Source organism: Tiliqua scincoides, chromosome 1, assembly GCF_035046505.1.
Source record: "Tiliqua scincoides isolate rTilSci1 chromosome 1, rTilSci1.hap2, whole genome shotgun sequence".
In the NCBI taxonomy this organism is placed as follows: Eukaryota; Metazoa; Chordata; class Lepidosauria; order Squamata; family Scincidae; genus Tiliqua; species Tiliqua scincoides.
Genome location: NC_089821.1, coordinates 147,250,482 through 147,265,402, shown reverse-complemented (window position 1 = coordinate 147,265,402; position 14,921 = coordinate 147,250,482). Strand labels below are relative to the sequence as shown.

General features: G+C 44.9%; 1 protein-coding gene across 4 annotated transcripts in view; it reads right to left on the bottom strand.

Annotated features, from left to right (window-relative positions):
- Positions 1-812: 812 nt before the first annotated feature.
- The window catches only part of PAK5 (p21 (RAC1) activated kinase 5), a 126,440-nt gene continuing 112,331 nt past the window's right edge, over positions 813-14,921 (bottom strand). For all 4 annotated transcript variants that reach the window (XM_066610562.1, XM_066610649.1, XM_066610735.1 and 1 more), the window contains 4 exons: positions 10,219-10,345; positions 7,174-7,299; positions 4,557-4,691; positions 813-3,324 (listed from right to left, as the gene is read on the bottom strand). In XM_066610562.1, coding sequence (XP_066466659.1) covers positions 3,169-3,324; positions 4,557-4,691; positions 7,174-7,299; positions 10,219-10,345 — 544 coding nt within the window. In that variant the 3' untranslated portion in view covers positions 813-3,168. The remainder of the gene's footprint in view (positions 3,325-4,556; positions 4,692-7,173; positions 7,300-10,218; positions 10,346-14,921) is intronic.

The window sequence follows — 14,921 nt, the reverse complement described above, 5'->3', positions numbered from 1 at the left end:
AAGGTTACCAATCCTTCAGGATTGGCCTGGATTCTCCAGGAATCAGCATCCATCTCCAGGAGACTACTGAAAGCAATCTTGGATATTTTAACAGGATGGCTATGGGGAATGGTGTAAAGTCATGTTGTGGCAAAAAAAAATGTTCAGGAATTACTTTAGCTAGAGTTGATGACTCTACACACTATAACGACAGAGTCCCAGTTCTCACAACCCTCTCATATGAGGTGGTACATGAGTTGTATAACTTCAGATTACGGATGAGAGTTGAAGTACAGTACTTGGAAAGCCTTACATCCAAAAATATCCACTGTACATAGAAAATCAGAGTAACAAGGAGATGAGTTGAGCAGATGTGCTAGTTTTCTGTGAGTAATATGATCTATGTGCTGCTAAAAATTATGTGGCCAAGATCCTGTGTTGCTATTGGTACAAGACTAGGGGAACGCAGTGCACGAGCATACCGTATCTGGTAGGCGATACTATGTCCATGTTTGGACTGAAGCTTGATCATGAAACTTAGTCCTCATTTCAGTGGCTCATGGGATCAAGCCATTCATTCCAAAGAAAGTGCTTTGGCCAATTGCTGAGAGTTGGCTTTCTTTCATTTGAAACATCAAGATGGTTCTGCCCATGAAGAAGACTTCTGCCCAGTCTTGATTATAAGCTGAAACACTAACTCGGTGTGATATGCAAATTGAAGAATCATTACTTAGTGTGTGCTAACCTACTTGGAATGTTTCAAATTACGTAATTTTCGTAATCGAATAAAGGATCTTCATCACTGTTGATCAATCTATCTGGAATCAGTAGTATTCTGACATCTTGTTTTGCTTCTGTTTATTACAATAAATAACGATCAAACTATTTCTGTGAACCTCCCAAACCAAACCAAAAGACCCTCTATACTGCAAAAATTTATCTAACCAGATATGTTAGAGTTTGGGTCAGATATAATTTTCAAGTGAGGTCAGTAATAACAAATAAACAAAAACAAGTTGGAAAATACATGGCTTTCATAGTATGCATATTTTTTTAAAAAAATCATTAATAAATAAATTCCTCCATCATAATTATGAAGCACTTATAAAGGCAAATCTCTATAGGCCTATGGTTAACATGCAAATCTATCCAACAAGCAACACAAAATCTGTTGTAGCAGTCACTGCTGAATTCACATTCCAAATGGGTTTAGAAAGCATTTTCCACCCCCATATGGCAAACACATCCACATATTCTTACAACACTTTCATATCGACGTGGAAAAAATACCCACTCGGCGGCCAGACTTCTTGAGTCTGTGTTTGACTTTGAAAGCATGAATATAAATAACAGAGACTAATATTGCAACCCAGGAGTGGACACAGACTGAAATGAAGACATGTCCGTATTGCTAGCTGAGGCCAGTCGTTAACCCTTTCACCAGTAGGTGAGGCTGGATACTCATATGTTATAAAAATCGTGTTAGAAACAATGACGTGAAACTGGGATCCAGATTTCTGTGCATGCAACTGGATGCTTTTGTTACCTTTGCACTCCAACATTGCCTGTACAGGTTTCTGGAGGCCATGGCGCAAAGTCCTGGACTGGGCCTCTTCCTGTTATGCTGGGCTCTGCATCCCACCAAACCTAGAGGCCTATCCAACCTTCTAGCACTGATGTAGCCGTAGTAATGGGTCAAGTGCTGCATCCTGCTTTGGGAGAGTGTGGCAGACACAGAGGCCTCTTTAAGGTAAGGGAATGTTTGTTCCCTTATCTCGGGGCTGCCTTGCAGTTGCACGGGAACTGGAAAGCTGGACAGGATTGGACCCTTACTTTGTACAGTCCTCCTGGCCAGTGGGAGTATCTTCTAGAGGCCCTGCAATTATACAGGGGCCTGAGGAAGATGCTCCCATTTGTAAATAGGGTTTCAAGGTGCAGTGATAGCATGAATCTCTCAGCAACACACTGCCGACCCTGGAGTTAGGGGTTCAGGAGGCCATGGGGGCTATCTAATGGGTATGACCCTCAGCCAATGCCTGACCCCTGATGCCATCCCTATATGCCAATCCACAACAAGCGAGCTGCAAACCAGGTCGCAAACCAGGTGCATGCAACTTCCATGTGACCTACTCAAATGGAATGCAGCTCATTATAGTGAACCTATGCAGGCAAATACAAGAAGTTTGGCAGGCTACAGACATGTGACTGGTAAAGCTACAAACATAAGCCTTTGGCTACACTGGTTGTGTAGAGCAATGGCAGGAGCTGTTAGAATTCAAACGTAAGCAAAATTAACCAGCTACATGCACACTTATAAGGTGAAACTGAATTGCAACCACTGTTTAATCATAGTCAGGACCAACTTATGCCATCAGAGGTGGTGCGTAGTTATCAAATGACACACTTTTGACTCTCAAACCCCCTCTCACATGAGCAATGCAGTAATGAGGACCGGCCCTTAGAATACGAAGTACTTGTGTGCACTTGCAAGGTGCCTATCTCTTCAGGGCATCTTTAAATGTTGTTTTAAAGGGGAGGAAAAGGATATATAATAACTCAGGAATTTAAACTTTTGCAAAAATGCGGATTTATGTTTGACTGGCATGGCTGACAAGTTCTTGTCAACATTCTGAGCTGCTAAAGGGTGGGTGTGTGTTCCTTTCGCTTCAAAAGGGATAAAAAAGTAGGAAAGATCTTGCTCAAATGCTTTCTAAATTACACCTATGACCTCTACGAGCACTATCGCTAGGACATCCAAGTACTTACTGTAAATTATCAAAAGCGATGTACAGAAAATTACAAATTCATTTCAAAATACGGCACACTGCTACAACCGAGATAAAAGTGCTTCGATTTTTTTTGTTGTTGTTGTCAGAAAAAAGTGTTCTTCTGAAGTAGAAGAGGTGTTTGTTTCACTTATATTTTAGATCATATTCTGGTGTTCCCTCCAAATTGTGCTACAAACTTGGGGTTCTTTTCCATCCAAGTGCGCACACTCACTGACCATGGAAAAGGTGTGCCACGCAGAATCCGGGCTATCACCAGAATTCTCCTTCTTTGTATGCTGAGCTGTAACAACAGTGGTACATTTCTCTGCTGCTGTGCTCCCTGGTGCTTTTGGCTTGCTCGATAGTTTTCATCCAGTATCTCTGCAGCCTTCCCAAGAAAAAAAACACCATGCTGTTGAATTCAGCGATGCCTGTACTGCCTCATGAGAGGCACAATGCAAGAAGGAGGCCCAGACAGTTTCAGAAATGGATGTCTCAGCAGTTCTTGTGCTGTTCCTCTCTGGGAAGGTTCCCTCACCAGCATCAAGTCTAAAAAGCCGCGGAGCACTGAAGAAACCTGGGAAAGCCAAAATGACATTGTGATGCAGGTAAGGTCTAAATGATCTACTCTGAACCTTTGAACCAGCGGAAAGATGACTACTACATTTTCAGCGTGGCTGCACCAGTGACAGATGGACGGACGGACGGGGGGGGGGAGGGAAAAATAGAATTGAGTTGCTAGTGAATGAATGCACTCTCCTGAAGTGAGAGGCCACAGATTACACAGTTCATGCTCTCAGGCCAAACTAGATGGCAGGCAGCTTCCCTCTCAAGGCAAACAGCAGCTATGTAGTACCAATCCGGATTAGATCCCCCATGCTGTGGTCCTGATCTGGCTCAGATCCCCAGGCGGTTGCTATTTATGGGGAAAAAAATAAGCATGCAGTGTAAGTATTTCACGTTGCATCCAGTTTAGCTGCCAATCACAATGTTACACAAATTTTAAATTAATAAGCCACAGGAATAAATGTGAAAATGATTTAAGATCCAGCATAGGGGCATTAATCATACATTTCCACAACTAAAAAGGTAGCAGTCTTCTTTCTGTTGGTAAAGATGGGGACAATTGGGAACATGAGTCAGAAGACAAATGGGTACATACCAATTACATTCAGGGTGTGTCAATGGATAGCAATGAATGTCTGTCTCCTCTTTTGAACTGCTTACAGCCCAGTCCTGTCCCTGGAGGCTCCACCAGGCGCAGCAGTGCTTAAATGGCTACTGCGGCATCCAGCAGCACTCCTTGGGGGAAGGGGATTTCTGTGCAGGGGCTGCAATGGGTCTCCTCCATTCTGCATTGGCTATTTTTGTGTAGTGGTTCAGGAGTTGGATGTAGACCTGGAAGATCCAGGTTCAAATCCTGCTCAGCCATTAAGGTTCCTGGGTGACCTTGGGTCAGTCACTATCCCTCAACTTTACCTACCTTACAGGGTTGTTATGAGGACAACAAGATGGGGGGAACTATATACACCAGCCTGAGCTCCTTTGAGGAAGGGCAGAATAAAAAAATGGAAAAAATAAAATAAAAAGTGACTGAAACTTAACTCTAAACTCTGTTCATGCTCAAATTGCAAAAGTTCAAGCAATGCACCAGACGAGAAGTGTGCTTAAAGACCTCTATAAGTCGTTGTCTATATGACTCCTAAAAAGACACAGGCACCACATTTAGGAACTGTTTGCTCAAGCGTGTGCTGCAGGATGAAAATGCTCAGGAATGAATGCATGCTATGAAAACACAGACATCCCCACCTTATGTAGATCTTTCACTCTTGGTGGTAAATTGTCTCGGATTCTGCGCATTGCCTGGAGAGGGGGCTCATTGAAGTAAGGTGGCTCTCCATCTATCATTTCTATTACCATGATACCGAGGGACCAGATGTCCACCTGCAAGAAACATCCATTTGTTTAAATGTGAAAGAGGCTGTACGTAACTAGCTTTCTACATATGCTTCATTCTCATGGAAGCTTGTCCTAGTGACATTTTAAAAGCGAGATCTATAGTCAGCTGGCTTAGTACTGATCTTCCCTTAGGAGTTGGGGACACGGGGCAAGGTCTCACATCTAGTTAATTGATGGCACAAACATAATAGTTAATACCAAGTCATGGAAGGATGTTCACACTAGGCTGTCTCCTGTTGGAAAATATCAATAAATGTACAGTAACTACCTTTTGCAGACTGAATTGCACTAGACACCATTACTGTTTAAACTATAAGCACTCTGGCCAAAAATCTTCTTAAAGTTCCTACCTGGTGTGCGGTTTTATTTCTTTACACAAATCTTAAGGGTGCAGTCCAGAGGCACCCATGGGCCAGGGCAAGTCCCTTGCGCCAGCCCAGAAAGGTCGCAAATGTGCCGTAAAGCATGTTTGTGCCTCTCCGGGAGGAAGCCAGGTCGATGCTCAGAGGAGGCTGACATAAGCCTCCATGCTGGCTTCTTCACTGAGGCTTGTGTAGGCCTGGCTGGGGTGATGCAAGGCTCTGGGGTGGGCGGGGAGGAGGCAGGGAGGAAGCGGGAGAGAGGCATTCCTGAGCGGGGCGAGGGTGGGTGGTGGGCGGCCCCAGGGGTGGGTGGGTGGGGAGTGGAAGGCGGGGCTGGGATCCAGCGCTTATGCTAGATCCCAACCCCCGTTCCCGGGGAGAACAGAGCAGCTTCAAGAGGTGGCGCAAGTCAGAGGAGACCCATAGGGGAAAGGGCGCCTTTCCCAGGGGTAAGGGGAAAAGTTTCCCCTTGCTTCTGGCTGAGCTGCTTTTGGCCCCTATCCTGTGCTGGATACAGTGCAAGCCTCTGAATTGCCTGTTCCAGCGCAGGTTAGGATTGCACCCTAAGAAAGTGATGAGCCTATGCATGTTTAAGTCCCACTGTGTTCAATGGGGAACACTGTTAGGTGACTATAGGATTGCAGTCTTTCAACCCAAACCTAACTGGACTTCATGACAGGAGTGGCAATTCTGCTGTTGTAAATGATCTTATGGTGGCATGTGCAGTGCACTGGCAGTGGCCATTCTGCGGCTGCAGATGGCTCTGGTGTTGGATGACTGCTGTCCCAGGTGCCTGCTGCTGGTGGACATGCAGGTAAGTTGGCACTGGGGATGGGCGGTGAACTGGGCTACGTTCCCCTCTTCCTCTTAGCAGCAGGTGAAGGAAGAGGAGGAACAGAGGCTGCCAGGGTGCCTGGATGGTGGCATTTGGCTTTCTGCCCCTCCGCTGTCAGGAAGGCTTGGGCTGACCCTACTGCAAATGCAGACACTACATTTTGATCCCAGCTTCTGCAGGGATCACTGGATGGAGATCTGCATGGGTGTCGTTCTGGCCCCATTTGCACCGTTCCCCATTCTCATCCACTTCAGCCCCCTTCCCAAAGAGCCAATCAGTAGGGTTTCAGGATAAAATGCATTTGTAAAAAAGAGCCTAGTGTATGCATTCTATCAGAGGAGGGCATCGGCATATGGGGGAATGATGGAGAATGGTCTCTCTTACCTTTCTTTGGGAACCCCTGCCATACAGTTCCCTTTATTCTTTCTAATAAGCTTTTTGCAAACGTTTATTCAAATCAGTGTGGGCAGTAACATGGTGATCAGAGAATGTTGTATGCCAGCAGGGCCAGCCTTAGGGCAATTTGATCCATTTGGCCAAATTGGACCCTGTGCCTGAAGGCACCAGGGTGGCATGAGGAACACCTGCAGCCACAGCTGGCACCTCACTCTGTAGCTGAAGCTGCAGCATGGAATCTACCAAGCTGAGGCATCAAGAGGAGAGCACAGTGAGAGGAACATTGCCTCTGGACGGCCCTCCCTCCCTCCTGCCCCTGGATCTGATTGACTTGAAATCACCCCCCCCCCACACACACACACAAAGCTGTTGGCAATGACACTGCTGCCAGATGCCTCACCACTGCTGCCCCTTCTGGTGTGTGTGTGTGTGGGGGGCCTGTGGGCTCCTACAACCCTGCAGCTTGTACGACCGGCCCTGTATGCTCGTGTGTGAACAAAGGTTAACTTGAACAAATGCCAACTCGGTATGATTTTACTGTGTTCAGCTGCAGCTATGAAGATCATTTGATTGCAGGTTTAGTAAGTTGCTCATTCATCATAAAGCAATGAAGAGGTGCCAGCTCTTGAGGGGCATCAAGAGGTACCAGTTCTATTACAATCAAGAGCTATTTCACACTGAATACACAGACAGGGTAATAAGCTTGTCACACAGAGCACTGGACCCTGTATTAACCTGTTAAGATCTTCTTTTAGGGAGGTCTTACTCAATCTCTCTGCTTCCAGAGAAATCAGAATGGTAACTGGGAGAAGCAGGGCCTTTCTCAGTATTGGTCTGGCGATTTTGAATGGAGCAAGGCATCAGTTTTACTTACCTCAGTTCCATAAGGCAGTCTAGAAATCACTTCTGGTGCCATCCAGTACGGGGTTCCAACCAGTGATTTTCTTTTTGGAACATCTTTTGAAACTTGGGCACAGAACCCAAAATCTGACAATTTGATCTGAAAAATTAATAGCCACTCTGAAAACTAACCAGCAATCATCGTTCACATATATTTGGAAGATATCTATACTGCTAACCATCGTATCATAGATAACTCTCCATTTATAGTGATGCAAAGTGGTGCTGTAGGAATGATAAATACTATAGATTTCCAAGAACAGAAAATGCCTATGGCTTGTCAACTGATATCCGGGCAGAAAAAGGACATGATTGTTATAGCTTGTCCGAATCATTTCCACACAGCCCAATATTCTTTTGGCAGACCTAATCATTTCTAGCTGATGATTCTGATCCAGGGAAAGTCAATCATACTCAGGTTCCAGGCCCAACCTGAGCCAAAGGGGCACCTGAAATGGTGCCCAAATTCCACCTCCCTGTTTTGTTGTTTTGGGGTACATGCTTGTGTGCGACATCCCCCCCTCCCTCCTCTTTGACTTGCTGCATCTCCAAGATAGGCCAGCTAGAGAAGATCTTGGGAGTTCTGCTTCCAAGATCCTCCCCACTTAGTCAATGAAGATGTGCAGGTACAATGTACATGATCTTCTTCCAGAATGTAGGACCAGGACTGCAGTGTCCTTCCTCTTTCTCCAGCTCCAGGGCAGCATTTCTAAGCAGCGGAGCTCGAGGAAGAGGTCAGCCCTTCCATCCTCACCTTGCTTGCTTTACAAGGAGAGCAAAATGGGGCAGGGTTTAAGTGGAGAAGGTGGTAGGCACAGGGCCCTCGCTGCCAATTCTCTGCCTCCCCCAGGCTGTCACCCCAAGCAAGCATCTCAGCCCAGTTTGTGGGTGGACCATGCCTGAGGGATTGTGTTGACAACAGTGGGACTGATGTGCCAACAGCTATCTCTACATTGGGACCTTTTTGTTATTTCTTCTATTCTTGCCACTGAAAAGTTTTACTTTGTGATGGAGACTTGTCTGTCCCACCCTCCCCTTTTATCCATGCTGTGATTTTTACCCTTTGAGAAATCGCATGCCCAGTACTTCTCAGATCAGATTCAGATTCCATTTCCTCCTCCCTCCCCTCAGATTCATGTGGGCTCTGAAACGTTGGTGCTATCATGAGGCACTCCATCATCAGCCTATTTGCAAATTTCAAATCTGTTGCCTGGAAACATTCAGGAATTGCTTGACTTCAAATTGCTCCATTCACCTGAACTTTACTTTGACAACAAATGATGTTCAGAGGGTGGCTGATAAGTAGTCCAAATTAACGACAGGAAGAACAGCCATGATCACCAAAGCCTCACAATCTGTAACTTCCACAACCTCTTGCTTAAATACAAACTAGCAAAGGCTAGTTTTAGAAAGTCTAGCATCCCTAAAGGGGCATTCCTTTCTGCAGTCATAAAGCCAAGGAACCTTGGGGGTGGTGCCATTCCTTTGGAGAAGGCTAGGCAACTGCGCACTCCCCAAATAAAGAACTTTTCATAATATCTTCCTAAGGAAATAGTTAGTGGAAATACGTAGTTACACAATGTACAGTTATTCATGTATATACTACTACTACTACTGGAAGCCAGTTCACATGTTTCTCTTTATATGATGGAGAAGTGGCTCCTCCACCATTCTGTGTAGTAAGGCAATGTGTGTTGTGGTTGTTTCACATAAAGGACTGCTTTGCATAATTCCTTCCACTCAGAAAAAGGGGAAGGGGAAGACATTGGGCAAGGAAAGTGACATATGCTAGTGTTCAGTTTCAGAGGTTTTGGTCTGGGGTGTCTGGTACAGATCCCCACGGGTGCTGTGAAAGTCAGTGGCTTCCTATGTGCACACATGTCACATTAGAATCAAGGCAAGTAATGACTAAGGACAGGACCTTCTCTGTGGTGGTGCCCAAATGGTCAAAAATAGAAAATGCAGCATATCACACATGTCATGTCAGGCTGCAGTTTAGAATCTAGTGAAGATTTAGGAAGCGTAAATAGGACGCTTCAGAGATGGCTATCAAGTAGAGACCAGAATTTTTGTATCAGTATTGTTTATCTCGTTTTGGCATTATTTCAGACATTACTTGTAATAAGAGCTTCTCACTCACTTCTCCCATCACTCAACACAACATCAGGAAAAAAAAAATCAGAAATAATTGCTTCTATTTCTAAAACAAAGCCGGCTATAGCGCAGCTTATTTTTATACAGCAAAGAATAGATGGAGCAGTACATATATTGGATGCCAGATCTATTTCCCTTTTTATGGGAGCGCGAGAGGCTTCTGCAAATGTATTGCTCATCTGAGTACATAAAAGAGATGCTTTTTCTTAAAAGAAAAATAAGATAATGATTCAACCGCTCCATGACAACAATGTGCATTGCGGATAATAAGTCCAGGAGTAATAAGGATAATTAGGTATTGTAGGCATATCTGCAGAGCAGAGATCAAAAGGGTTTTTTAGCAGCACTCTGTTTAAAAAAAAAATCAAAGAATATTCATAATAATGGCATCCGCTTTTCTTTTTTGATGCAGGTCTAGTCTGTTAGATCCTCTGAGAAACTCTGTGTTTCCTGAGCATGCAAAAGGAGAGCAACATCCCTTATTATGTGGAGAGTGTCTAAATGATCAACTGCGCACAATTAGTCTGTGACAATCCCACTTAAGTTAGTAGAATCTGGGGAAGCCTAACTACACACAGGATTTCAGCCTAAATCCAGAAGGAATAGGATGAACCATCACTTCTTTTGGTGATATAGCATGATGATGATTAGTAGCACCTTAGATATATTTAGGCCAATATTCCCAGGACAATGAAGGATAAATTAGGCTAGAGTTCCATAGAATGCCAACTGACAGGATGCTAGCAACCCGGCCTCTCATAGCCTTTCATGGAGGTAAAGAAAAGGTGACCTTACCCTGTTCAAATCTAATCTGATAGTAGACATGTGATCAAAAATCAGGGCCAGGGAAACATCAAATACTTACTCTCCCATCACTTGTGAGAAGTATAGAGTCACTCTTTATATCCCGATGGATAACTCCTTGGTTGTGCAGGTAGGACAATGCTCTTAGTACAGACAAACAAACAGTAGCAATCTGTTCTTCATTCATTCTGGAATTAAGAAGGCAACATGGAGACAAATTTTGCAGCTGGTTACTGTTACGGTTGGTTGAGACATTTTCCAGAACAATGTCGTAAAAGAGGTATGCCTTAGATCTACATTAAATATCGACATTAAAAACATCGCGTCAGGGTTGTGTGCTATATGCAATTTACACACATTAATATCAAACAATAACCCAATCAAGCCCATCCACTCAGTTCCCTTAAGAGGCACGTTACAAACTTCTGTAGCAACAGTACTGATCTAGAGATAATTGTATTCAAATATACACTGCATTTAAATGCGTGTTCGGAAAAATTTAGAGGCAAGAGAGATAAAACGTAAAGAAAAAAGGGACACTGTCTTTATAGTGTTTAACACATTCTGTAGTCTTCATGAAACACATCTTTGTTTAGTTTCTGGTAGATTACATGCTCCTTGGATTGGGGTCAGTCATCTAATTCAAATATAGTTATGCTGAAGGGCTCGTCCAAAGAAACTATCCAAAGAAAGTTAGAGCCCAATCCTGAGCTTGGCGCGCCAGCTTTCCGCCAGAGTGCACTTTCACAGACATGCCATAAGGCACGTCTGTGAGGCTTACCGCCGGGCCAGCACCCGCGCTAGCCTAGCGCTGGCTGGCACTGGGCTAGCGCAGGGCGGGTGCCTGTCGTCCGCTGCTCGGTGGTCTCATGGACTGCTGAGCTGTAGCATGGTAAGCAAGGGCAGGGAGGGGGCGTGAAGGAGGTTCCAGGGAGAGGGGGAGGCAGGGGGAGGGTGGAGAGAGGGCAGGCGGGAGGCGGGACGGGGAGATGGGAGGCAGAGAGAGGGCGGGCGGGAGGCATGCTGGGGGGGAGGGAGCAGGGAGGCAGGAGGTGGGTTCAGTGCAGCTCAGCTCCACTGGATCGTGTCTGTTCTTTACTCTGTCTGATCCTTTACTTTACCACCGACATTTGGGTCGGCGGTAAAGTGAGTAGCTCCATTGTGGGGCTGTTTCCCTTACCCGGGGGAAGGGGATGAAAGTCCCCTTCTCCCAAGACACCACCTTCAGCAGGCTGAGGCATGCAGGATGTGGCGGCAGCCGTTCTTGGCGCCACTGCAGCCGCGCGCCCTGGGCAGCTCAGGATTGGGTTGCCCGTCGCAATTAAGCACCATTAAAATCAATCAGAAGTTGAGATGAGTTTCATCTCATTAGGATGGTGAAGATCAGTATAATACAATCAAAGGTGAGGAGGCATGAATTATTCTTTTCGCTAAAGTCTGATATTTATAACTATAGTGACCTAGTGAGAAAGTGACAATATTTTTGAAATTAGTTGTTAAGAGAAAGACAGTATGTTCTACTGTAACTTTATCTAAAATGGTTGAGGATTTTTAAATCTGTTGTTTTTTAAGTCATATTTCTGTATCGTTATGCCAATAAATGTATTCTGAATGAATGAGTGAAAGGTATCCTAGGATCAGGCTTTTAAAGGAAAAAATAGATTTGAGTTATGTATTGATCAAATACATTTATGATCAACTATTTATGTATGTATTGATGAAAGAAATCTGATAGTCACTTTTTCACTAAATATGGTCCACAGTAAATTACACACAATAATCCAAAGTCCTGTGTTAATTACGGATATTGTGGGCCCAATCCTATCCAACTTTCTGGTGCCAATGTGGCTGCAATGCAGCCCTTACTGAGGAGGCCTCTGAGACTGCCCCCCCCCCAAACAGCAGGATGCAGTACATGCCCATTGGCACTGCTGCATAAGTGTTGGAAAGTTGGATAGGATCAGGCCCCATGGGTTTACACTATTTTCTTCAGCAGTCCTATATAGAAATAGTTGGCCATTACATGGGCAGGAGCGGGGTGGAGCTACTTCCTTGCTCCCCTGGGGGATGGTAGAACTCAGGGAGCCACCTAGTTTCATATAAATAATCACCTGTCCCCAGAAGGGTAAAATAAACATCAGAACATGGGTGCAAAATATGTTCTTCTGGTACTGCATGTCCAGCAATAAAATTGACAGTTTGGATGGTTGGAAGCAGTTCTTACAGTTAATGTTAGATTAATTAATGTTAAATTGAATTAATGATAGTCTAATACTGAGAGAAGCAATTCTAACATTTAACATTGCCACTCCACTGGTTAAAGGAAATGTCTTCCTTAACACCTGCACATCCATCTTTTCTGAGTACAGAATGTAAATCAGGCAGATCTCCTTTCACAAATATAATTCAAAAAGATGGTGAAGGGCAATGAATGGGTGCATCATTTCCAAAGTACTAGCTCCTTCTCAGCAATGTGCCCCCTGATGGAACGTGGCTTTGTGGAGGTGAGCAGCCAAACTGACCCCTCCAGTCTTGGATTATTCCATCAAGAATGAAATGGCCATGAGCCGTCCTCAGATTCTGTTTTAAGAAGAACTGTTTTAAGCCATTTCTGCCCGACATTGCATATAGGCAATAGGAATAAAATGTATCCACTTGTGGGAAGGGCAGAAATGGGTTAAAAAAAGCAAAGTTGCAATAGATTTAGTGCTGTGAAATGACATGTTTTGAACAGCAATAAGTCAGTGCTCTCCTTTTGAGAAAGCAGAACTCTTTTTTTTTTTTTTTTTTTGCTATAATGCACTGATAGATTTTCAGAGGGGAAAAAATAATAAAAGTGAACAAAGGCAGAAAATGTGATTTGGATTTCAGGGAATATGTGCAAACTCCAGGTGGTGCAGTCCCTTGGGTCTCCCCTGTTCCCTAAACCCCTCCCCCCATTTTCCATTTAGTATTCAAAGCATTATAAAGAAGCATTTTTTGGGGGAAAAAAGAATAACACATTGCAGTGAATGAAATTCATAACGAAGCAAAGCTGCCTGCTTGATGACCAGACTTGAAGGAGAAGATTCCTGCCAGATCATTCCAGTGTATTACTGGAATGGAATGAAATGAATGCGCTCTTTGCTATATCACAGCCATCTTTGCGTTCTGTACCTTCTGACTGGGCTAATCAGTGAGAGATGCGGAGTGGCCCTCCAATCTCTGCTGTCATTGCAGTGTTTTCAGGGCTACCCAGGATATATATATTTCAGATGCTGTTTGTAGGCATTATGTGTGAATGTGATAGAAGGGGCTAGTGAGGTTTGTACCTCAACTAGCATCTTCTCCCCATTTCAGCTCCACTTTAATGAGTCTTTTTTTTAATGATGAAACTTAATATATCATTATACATGTACTAACTTCAAAACAGTCTTCATTTTGGATGAACATCTTAGAATGACAGTCATCTTGGTACTGTCTTAGGACCCAATCCTACTCAGCACGTACCAGCTCACCGTTCGCGTGCAATGTCACAAACGTGCCATAAGGAATGTTTGAGGGTCCTAGAGTCAGTGTTTGACCCAGCTCTTGCCAGCTCCAGTGCAACACTGGAGCTCTGCCACTCGGCAGTCACGTGGATTGCTGAGCAGCGGAGAGGTAGGTGGGGGCGTGGGGGGAGGCGGGAAGGAGACATTTGGGGCTGGGGGAGGTGGAGGGAGGGCAGGGAGAGGGTGGGGAAGAGGCATGCCAGGGGAAGGGTGCGGGGTGGGAGGGAGGCGGGAGTAGGGGAGCTTTGGTCCACCAGATCCAGAGACTCCTCCTTACACAACAGATAAACAGGTTTTAGGACTTTGTTGGATTTTTGGGGCCACAGCCACAGTATCCACTAGTGGCAGCCAGCCACAAAATGGTCTCTCAGGCTTGGTTGGTCAGGGTCTGGAGTCTATTGAAAATGCTATGTTGATTGGTTTGTAGCTACTACCAGGGCTGACCCAAGACCTCCTGAAACCATGTCAAATGCTGCCCTCCCTTATCCGGTGATGTGCCTACCTCAGCTCCTCCCACACTCCAATGTCCAAGATGAGCACTCTCCTTCCCTCTAAATTTCCCCTTCCTCTCTGTCCCCCCTCACTCTTTTCCAATCCAGGGAGGGGAAGGGGAAGGGGAAGGAGAAGGAGAGGCAGTTGGGGCAACTAGACAGACAGGGATGGGTGTCCCCCACCACTCTACCGCCTGAAGTGACTGCTTCAGTTGGCATTATGAATGGGCTGGGTACGGGCTATTACAGGTGCTTACAAATTCTCTGTTTCACAGTGGTACCATCAATACATGATATCAGGCCACCCCATGGGCCAGACATAATCCACACCGTGTCTGTGCCACAAGCACAAACCAAGCATTAAAGATTCCTGCAGACCATATAACTCAAACAGGTGAATTCAGCCACAGACTACACATCAAGTGACACATGTAATGCACACTGCATTTGCCTAATTAAATAATTAAGCAGTTCCATGATGTGACAGAAAACATGTACTCCTTTTCCAGAGAGGGAACATGGCGAAAGGCTCAAATACATACAGAGCTGATAATTCAAGAATGGGAATCACAATAAAGAACAGAGGTCAAGTCATCAGTGGCAGGGGGTGGAGTTAACACTCAGTGCAGTAGCAGGGAATCTTGGAGGACTCCGGGGGTGGGGGGGGACATGGGACTGCTAAATAGATGTGTTTCCAGAGGACCTCAGCAATGAGGGACACTTCATTGTCTAAAAAGAAGACA